This window comes from Athene noctua, chromosome 20, assembly GCF_965140245.1.
Source record: "Athene noctua chromosome 20, bAthNoc1.hap1.1, whole genome shotgun sequence".
NCBI classification, from domain to species: domain Eukaryota; kingdom Metazoa; phylum Chordata; class Aves; order Strigiformes; family Strigidae; genus Athene; species Athene noctua.
In genome coordinates this window covers 2935323-2944234 of record NC_134056.1, presented here as the reverse complement: position 1 = coordinate 2944234, position 8912 = coordinate 2935323, and the positions used below count along the sequence as shown (strand labels likewise).

The 8912-nt window shown below is 43.3% G+C and overlaps 1 protein-coding gene across 6 annotated transcripts in view; it reads left to right on the top strand.

Moving 5' to 3' along the window:
• The first annotated feature begins 261 nt into the window (after positions 1 to 261).
• CAMSAP1 (calmodulin regulated spectrin associated protein 1) overlaps positions 262 to 8912 on the top strand; it is a 28656-nt gene continuing 20005 nt past the window's right edge. For 4 of the 6 annotated variants that reach the window (XM_074923353.1, XM_074923351.1, XM_074923352.1 and 1 more), the window contains exons 1-2: positions 262 to 427; positions 1235 to 1397. In XM_074923353.1, the coding sequence (XP_074779454.1) occupies positions 1235 to 1397 (163 nt within the window). In that variant the 5' untranslated portion in view covers positions 262 to 427. Of the gene's footprint in view, positions 428 to 698; positions 729 to 961; positions 981 to 1234; positions 1398 to 8912 lie in introns of those variants that run through there. The other 2 variants (XM_074923349.1, XM_074923350.1) reach the window with 2 other exon arrangements.

Genomic DNA, 8912 nt, shown 5'->3' with positions numbered 1-8912 from the left:
GAGGGCGGCAGGCGGCCGAGCCCCCGCGCCTGCGCACTGCAGCACCTCCCCCCCCCCCTCCCGCCGCGCCGGCTCCGGGCCTGGCGGCGCGCGCGGGCCCCGCCTCTTTTCCCGCCGAGCGCGCGCGCCCCGGCTGGGAGAGGAGGAGGAGGAGGAGGGGGGGGGCGAAAGGGAGAGGGCGCGAGGGAGGGCGCGCGCGCGCGCGAGGCGGGCGCATGCGCGCGCGCGCGGTCCCGAGCGTTGGCAGCCCCGGCCCGACGGCGGCGGCGGCAGCGGCGGCGGCTCCTTCCCGCCCCGGCCGCCCTCCCGCACCGGCCCCGGCCCGCCGAGCCTCCCCCCGCCTCTCGGCGCGCTCGCCGGGGGGGCCCCGGGCGGTGCCTTCCCCCGCCCGCCAGCCCCGGGGATGAGGCAGCGGTAGCGCGGAAAGGTGAGAGGCGGCGGGGCCTGTAGGCCGCGGCGGGCGGGGGGAGGCAGCGGCGGGGGCTCGGCCGTTGCCGTGTGCGGAGCAGCCTCCCGGCGCCGGGTGGGCTGCGCCCCTCTCCCTCCTCCTCCTCCTCCTCCTCCTCCTCCTCCCGGGTGGGGGCGGGGATGCGGGTTGGGCCGCGGCGGGGAGGGGGAGCCGCCGTCCCCCCTGCCCTCCTCCGGCGGTGCGGGGCGGCGCGGGAATGGGGGTGCGGGCGAGAAACCTCTGCTGCTTCTCCCGGCCGAGGCGAGGGAAGGAGCCCCAGGTGCTGCCCCGGGCCTGCCCCTGCCCCCGGCGCGGCCCCGCGGGGCGGGGGCGGTGCGGGCGGGGGGCCGCGGTACCTTCCCGCATTGTTCGGCTGCCAGACGGGGGGGGGGGGGGATGGCGGGGTGTGTGTGTGTGTGTGTGGTGGGGGGAGCGCCCCGGCCTTTCTTTATTGCCGCGGTCGGGCAGGTGATGGGGCTGCGCCTTTCTTCTCTGACGAACGGCAGCGCGGAGCCTCGCGAAAGGGTTTTCCGTGAGCAGATCCGTGGCTTTCACATAAAGGGATGCTCGCCCTGCGGTCGGATGTCTTTTGATTTCCGAGTGGATTTTGAATTGCTAAAGAAGCCCTGCCGAGGAAAACCCTGCAGGCTGCCGGGCCTGTGCTGGGCAGCCCACCGTACTGTGCCCGGTAGAACGCGCTGGCCAACTCCTCTCCTGGGCGGTTTTCGAATTGCCGTGGGAGCCATGGCTTGTGTAAAAGTCCGCTGTCTTTTGTTTTTGTTTCAGATGGTGGATGTTGATGTTTGTGCGAGTGGAGATAGTACCAGAAGAAAAATGGATGCCCTAGCAGATAGTGCAGTTGAGATTGTCCCTTTGGAGCTCTATGATTCAGCCAGAGCAAAAATAGCTGCTAATCTACAATGGATCTGTGCTAAAGCCTACGGAATAGGTAAGATCACTCAGGAAGTCATTCTTCGTTCTTGCTTTCTCTGTCTCCCTTGCCATTCCAGAAGTAATTAAATTTGGCTTAAATCACCTTTGTTTTAAATATCAATAATGTGACACCGTTCTCTTGTAATATTAGATGTCTCGTAGTACCTTCGACAGGAATAATGCAATTATATGAGATGTCCTGAATCAGCAAACCTAATGGTGAACGCTCCCAGATTGTACTTGTGAAGAATGCATACCTCAAAATGTTTAAATCCTCTTTTTAGCTAAGCAGACTTTCTTCCACAGAACTGTATGTCACTGCTTGCAGGCCCCGAATCCCTCCAGACTGGGAAGGCTTAGTCTAGTCTTGGCCAACAGATGCTACTCTTAAACCCTTAGTATACTCAGTTAGGACTCTCTTTTTTTTTTTTTTTTTTTGGTCAGATTGTGAGTTTGGTTTCAAAATGAACTAAAAAGCAATCCATTTATGATCAGCACCATTCTTTTATATAAAAGAAATGTTGAATGAGCAGGCGCAGCTTGTCTGCATTCTGTGACATTAAGCAGCAAGTTGGAGGTGATAGAGGACTTCTTTCCCTGTGTTGTCATAAACCTTTCCAGTCAAACATGGAAAAATAAAGATTCTTGGAGTATCACTCGTACGGTATTTTCCTGGCATCTACTGAAATTTGCTTTTTTATTTTGAACTAGATCTACCTGTCTCATCTGAATTACCGTTACTAGATACGTCTTGAATTTCAGTAGCTTCATTATGAAGAAGTATGATGGAATGCTTGTGGGTTTGGTTTATCCAGAACAAAACATACAACAAAACCATGTACAGAAGCTTGTCTTGGAAAATGAGGTAGCCCAGTTAATCTAAGTCTAATTCGCCAAACTCGTAATATGCTTAATGGATTAGCACTAGCTTACTTGGTGACAAGGCTGAAGAAAAGCAGCCCATTCCTGCAGTTTAATATTAATCCTTGTTGGAATATTTTTCTAGATTATTTTTCATCTTCAGTATTTCCAGCTGTTTCAGTGTTCTCATCATCTGAATGATTGTGGGGAAAACAGAAAATCGTGGGTTTATAATGTTTAATATTAGTGAAGGTATTTCATTGCAAGCAACAAGAGACAAACCCCATTTATCAGATGTTTAAAAAATGTGGGAATTTTGGGAGGGTTAGTAATACATTGGTAACTTAAAAGCTGAACAGGTATATCTGTGTATAAATATTTTTCAGTTGCTGGAATTGTTTGTAATGTTTCCTGAAGACTTTTTAGTGATCATAGATAAAATGGATATTCCAGACATGGAGACGCACTATTTATATTATGACTTTGTTTCGAAAGAAAGCTAATCCTAAATTAGAATTGACTGGCATGAATCCTACGCTGCAGAGAAAGCTCTATGGCCTCGTGTTTCTTGATAGTGTCTTCTGGGGCTCCTGAACTCAGGGTTGTGTCTGTCTGCCTTGGACCAGTTAACTGGTTAATAGCAAGTCTGGTTATGCACTTGACAACTCGGACTTATGTTGAAAAGGTATTTGGCTTTCCTTTGACTAAAAACTAAAAAGAAAGCCACCTTTCATAATGACAATGATGTGATGCACAGAGAAGGCCGTAGCAGCGTTTGCCAGTTCTTTTGCTGGCATGTAGGCTTGTTCAGATTCCATTTTATTAGAAGTTAAATGCCACAAATGGTAGGAAAAAATATTTCTGCCGGGGCTTTTGGTGGTGGTGTTGGTTATTTCCAATGAGTGATGTTTTGTGTATGTGTGTGTGTGTCTTTGCAGGACCATGGTCCATGGAAACTTAGTTTGATTTTTGAAATGGCTCCTACAAGGCGTTGTCACGTGCTGACCATTACTTCAGGAATAGCATTGCAAAATGTTTAGAAATGTATAAGCCTCTTTAATTCATAGAGAGATGGCTTTAAAAAGGCTTCCTTTGTGATTATAGTTTTGAATAATATTTGAACTTAATACATTACTTGTCATCTCTCAGGGTTTTCTTTTGTGTTAAGGTATTGGGTGGTGTTCAGTGGGTCTTGGGCAGCTACCAAGCAATTGTGATTTGTTATATAAAATCTCACTAGGTGGATGAAAGTTTGGGGGGGCTTTTTGGTTATTTTGGACTTAGTTCTGGTCAATTTGGTGGAAAAACGCTTCTATGTTTATAATATTAACACACTGTCTTTTGTTCTGAAGTAATTTTTATCTGATACGGTTTCTGTAATTGCCTTCAAGTGGCTAAGTAGAGAGTGTTTTTCTGAAATACTAGATTTGGAATTGACACTTATGAATTGACATAATTTTGTGCCTTAGTCTTTCAAATGCTGGTGCGTATCTTGAATTTTGTTTTCATGTGAGTAAGGCTGAGCTCATGCTGAAGTGTGGGAATAGTCAAGAACAGGAATTTGATTCTCATGTAGACAGTTACCAAAAGTCATTCATCACTGCAGGTTTTACCTGAAACTGTTTTCTATTTACTGTTAAAGGATATTTGAATTCTCCACATCTAAGCTGGCGTCTAAGTAGGAAGAGTCTTCATCCTTTCTTTTTTTTCTCAAGGACAAATTACTGAGAGCATGCATGACCCATAATTTGGAGTTGAAGTCTAGTTTGGGCTTAAGTGTTTCATTTGATGATGCATTCCTCCTTTTTTCCCTTCTGGCAATGAAAAGAATTTTGAAAGCCAAACAACTGAGCACAGCTACCTTGTCTCTTCACACAAATACTGCTCATGAGACAGCCCCTCTTCTTGCATAGGAATTGGGCTGAAGGATTTGATTCTGGAAGCCCGCAGCTCCTTCTCGCTGTCTGTGGTGGCTGCCTGCTTGGCACAGATGGACTCCAGAGAGAGGTCTTACAACTGTTTGTCCGAATTCCGGAAGACGGAGGGGAAGGATGTTTTGAAGGAAAGTGTTTCCCCAATCAGTGTCATCTGTCCGCTCAAATAAATCTGAGAGTACTCACATAGGTCGCTCCAAAAGCCTGTGCACAAACATCTGGAAACATTTCCACTTGAAAGATGATAAAGCCCGTTTAGCTGGGACAGTAGTTTGAGGGAGTGGAATTTGATTAGAACAGAATTCTCTTTTTTAGCAGCAAAGTTTGATTAGAGCTAAAAGTGCGCTTTAAGGAATTCTACTAGCTATGCGAAAATACAATTCATAACATTTAAGTGTCTGAGGAGCAAGGGTGCCACTGAGTTTGTGTAACTGTAGTTCACAGGAGGTGAGCGTAGGAGGTTTAGGGAGGCTTGGCAAGCTGTCCGGGGGAGAGATTGCTTTTTCACAGTCGGTGGAATGAACCAGATTGCCAGACAGGGCACAGAGGCGAGCAGAGGGAAGTGGACCTGGTCCTTGAGCGCCACTGTCCCCTCGGGCTCTGAGCAGCAGCACTCGGGATGAGCACAACTGCTACAACCTGGGAAAATGCACAATGGCGATGAAAAATTTTGATTTCTCAGCAGATTTAGTTAGTGTAGAAATTAACGTTTTTCCATCATCACCATTGTAATGTTAAAATTTCAATGTGGAAGGAGTATATGGAAGTTTCTCAGCGTTGCAGCTTGCTGTGAGCAAATGGGTTGTTTGCAACCCTTTCCATAACAAATGTTGTTGCTTCTTTAAAACAGTTGATAAAATTCCTATTTTTCAAAATGGACTTGATGGGCTTTGCTTATTTATTAGGGCTAGGAGCTTTACATAGTTTCCAGACTTAATGCTAAGATCAGCCTGAGACCTTTGGCAAGATACAGGCAGGAAAGCCAAGGACTAATGTAATGCGTTGTAGGGGAAATGCAAGTTGTGGCTTTTTTAGGTCTGTGAAGTACTTAATACTTAACCTCTCAAATAAGGTTTTCCAATACTGTAATAGCTACCCCCAGTCACCAGTTGGTAGCAGCAGTGTGAGCTAGTTCCTGGCCTAAATCCCTGGGTTTTCTGCTTCTGTTCTTCGTCAGCTTTCTTCCCGGGTCCATAGCAAAAATGTTTTTAAGCAAGCTGTTGTGTTTTGCAGATGTTCAATAGTTAACCATTTATTTCTTTAATAATGCCCGTTTCATAAACACTGTTACTTGTGTGAAGTTTACACGGGTGAAGAATTCCATAATTACTATTTTGTCTCTTCTGCTTCACCCAGGTTTGTGGCTTTGTGCTTGATCTAAAGATATGATAATGAGAGTGCTGTCGCTCTCACTAGCAGTATAAGAGGTCTTTAGCTTTTTTTTTTTCTGCCCGTTGTATGTAAATTTTCATATGTGAAATTATAGATCACTTACGGAGTTTATAATACAGTTGCCTAATGAGAGCCAACAATGAATGTTTTTATTATAATGCAGGTGGGCTAAGCTGCTGAGAACATGTAGCTTCTGCTCGTGATCTGCAGCTTAGAGAACATCCATCCGGTACTAAATAATTCTGTGAACAGATACTGATACTAATGAAATCCTGCTCAGAATGTGAATAAGCTTTGTTCTGTTTACCATGATGCTTTGGCTCTCTTTCCATGTGAAACCAGTTCTTCATGCTTCTGGAGGTAAAATAAGATGTGGGGTGTATCCACTTCTCCAGTTCAAAGGATAAGTAAATTTGCTCAGGTTGCTGTATTTTTCTTTATCAAATTGTAATCAGGTAGTCATCTCTGAACAGATGAACCCCTCTGAACAGGTTTTTGTAAGTGAAATGGTCCCTACCCTAAAGCGAGGAGAGTCTGTCAGTAATTGTGTCTCTGTTGTTACAAGTGAAGTTATTTTTGTAATCTTCTAAACAATGTTGTACCCAATGATTTATACTTAGAACTGACTGGTTTTTGAGAGATTAGAACTCACTGATGTGATGGAACAGACCAAAAGAATTGCTTCACGAGAAACTATGATGGTTTATTTTTGAGTCCTTCATCTCTTTTATGAAAGTAGCTGGTAGAGGTTTCTCTGCAGTAGGCTCGGTGGGGCAAGAACACTTAAGAGTTTATGCCCTTGAAACTTTGAAAAAAATTGTTATTACTTTGATTTTGTAAGAGTAGGAAATAGCAAAAAAAAAAAAAAGCATGTTTGTTCTATAATAAGCTGACCGCAGGCAGCTAAGTAACGTGGTATAAAATTCACATAAAATCCACGTGTAAAAGAGATCCAGTCAACTCTGGTAGTGCAGTATGGTAAACTCTTTGACAGTTCTTGATAGAAAACTTAGGACAAAGTGAACTAACGATGTGTGCCTTCACAGATCTGATTATCAGGTTATGTATCATTGTTTTTAAGTTACTGTAAAAGCAGCGGTAGTTTTTAAGCTTTATGTCTTTTGAACGCCTCAGTTTATCTAAAACTGGCAGCTATGAAGCTTGTGTTGAAGTGGATGCTAATGTTTTCCTTGGGTAACAACTCAGAACGTATGTTAGAAAAAACAAAAGGTGTCTGCAAGCTTTTCAATAACATGTAATAGTAACATTAAAGTGACTTTGGAGTGAAGATAGTATTGGAGACCTTTTTATGAGGAAAAAAAAGAGGACATGGTTTAATTGGTTTTGGTTTGCTTTGGTATGATTTGTTAAACTGCTCGAGCAGAAATTTTTGTAGCTATAGCTTAGAAGTTCTCAGAAGTTAATTTTTCGTGTTGATTTTTTCCGAACTCCAAAGCATAAATGTGTAAAAACAAAAACAAAAAACCCACAAGTTTTAATGAACAGAATTTTTCTAAAATCTAAGTTCAGTTATAGGTCATGAAAGTAAGGTGTTGAAAAAGATGCTTATAGAAACTGGGACTTGGAAAGACTGGAACATTTTCTTCAAAAAGAGCATTGACACATTCTGTAGTGAGGCAAGTAAAAAGCATATGACACGTTTGGAGTTTGCCCGGTCCATAAAAACTGAGGAGAAAAGCCATCCATGGTACTGGTGGCTACTTGTGTATCCATAGCGTGCTATTTAAATTAGCACTAGGTTAACTGGTGTATAATTGTCCTAAATCTGACAACATATTTCTGAGATTTTTTTTTTTTTTTTGGCGGTGTGGTAAGTTTGACATATTTAAGGGGATTTTGGAGAATGAGCAGACCTGGGTACGGTGTTTTCTGTGCTGTTACACTATGGATGAGAATAATTAGCAGAGATCTGAAAGACAGGATGGGACTCTTATGTGGTATCTCACAATTAGAGCATTTTTTTTGTCTGTGGCTGTCTAGGAAGGCTGTGTTACTCTGAGATAATTGCACTGTGTACAGGATATCTACAACTCTGGTATTTGGGAGTTTCTCAACTCAGAGTTACATCCTTACAAAGCATCCTTTTTGCTTTGTTTTTCCTGCCCTTTATTTCTCATTTATTGGTACCTGCCATGTGGATGGTATAATTATATCTGGTATGAAGTAAATTTGAATTAAATAATAAAGTTAATATTATACTTCTTGAGTGTTGATGTGGTTTTTGTATCTTAAAATTTCTGTGGGCCTTTAGTCGGGGACATCAAATTAGTTACAAAACTGTCCCTTTCTGTCACAGGCAAGTTTAGCTGGTAAAAGTGTTGTATACACAAATGCAGAAAATAAAATTGGGCAAGTGTTTCCAGCGAAATAAATTGCAATTATGGGAGGATTAATGTTAATGAATAACTTCTTATGATAATAATGATAATAATGATATATGATAATAATGCAAATTATTAATCCTGGTACTAGAATTTATTCCCCTTGCCCCAGTATCTTTAATCTTGGTCAGTTCAAGTCCATTCGGCCCTTAAGCAATTATATGGAGATCAGAAGCATGAAGTTAGAGGGTTCTTCAATACAGAAGATAAATATTTCAGATATTTTGACTGGATGTTTGGACTAAAGAACAGTAGCCAAGGTACAAGGTGTCTTTTTTATTTTTTTTTAATATATTGATTTCTTTGACATGGAATCTCATCACTAAGAACTAGATCAATTTATTGCTAGAAAAAGCTTTTAAAAATCATTAAAATGTTGCGAGTTTAAACAAAAATAAATGCTGGGAGGTCTTACTGTCCCTGTCACAGGAAGCTGAGCATCATGTTCCAATAGTCTCTTCCGTGTTAATAAGGGGTGTAAGGACCCCAGCGCAATAGATTGTATCCCTCGTGGGTATGTTAGTGCTGAAGCTTTTTGCTTTCTGTAGTTACAGTCTATAAAATAATTGCAGCCTGCCCTGTGGAAAAGGGACCTGCAGGAGGTGCAGAGCGAGCTGTGGGCCGCCGGGGTGGCTGGGCAGCTCCTGTGCTGGAGAAGTTCAGGGTTCTTTGTCCAGTTGTTACTCACAGCACAGTTTCAGGCAGTCCCCTCGGTTGCCCTGTGGAGTCTGGAGCTGGTGGAGGGCAGATGTTCGTGCTAAACCCCTCAGCTAAGTACTTCAGATCTCAGACATTTTGAATTTGCTTTTTTGTTGGTTTCAAAAAGACTTTAAAACTTGGAGTGCTGCTAATGCTCTTGCCAGAAATGTGCTACTTCATGGATATTTTATGAGCTAGTATTCTATTATTTCCTTTCACAAATAATTTTAGTAAAAAGCAATG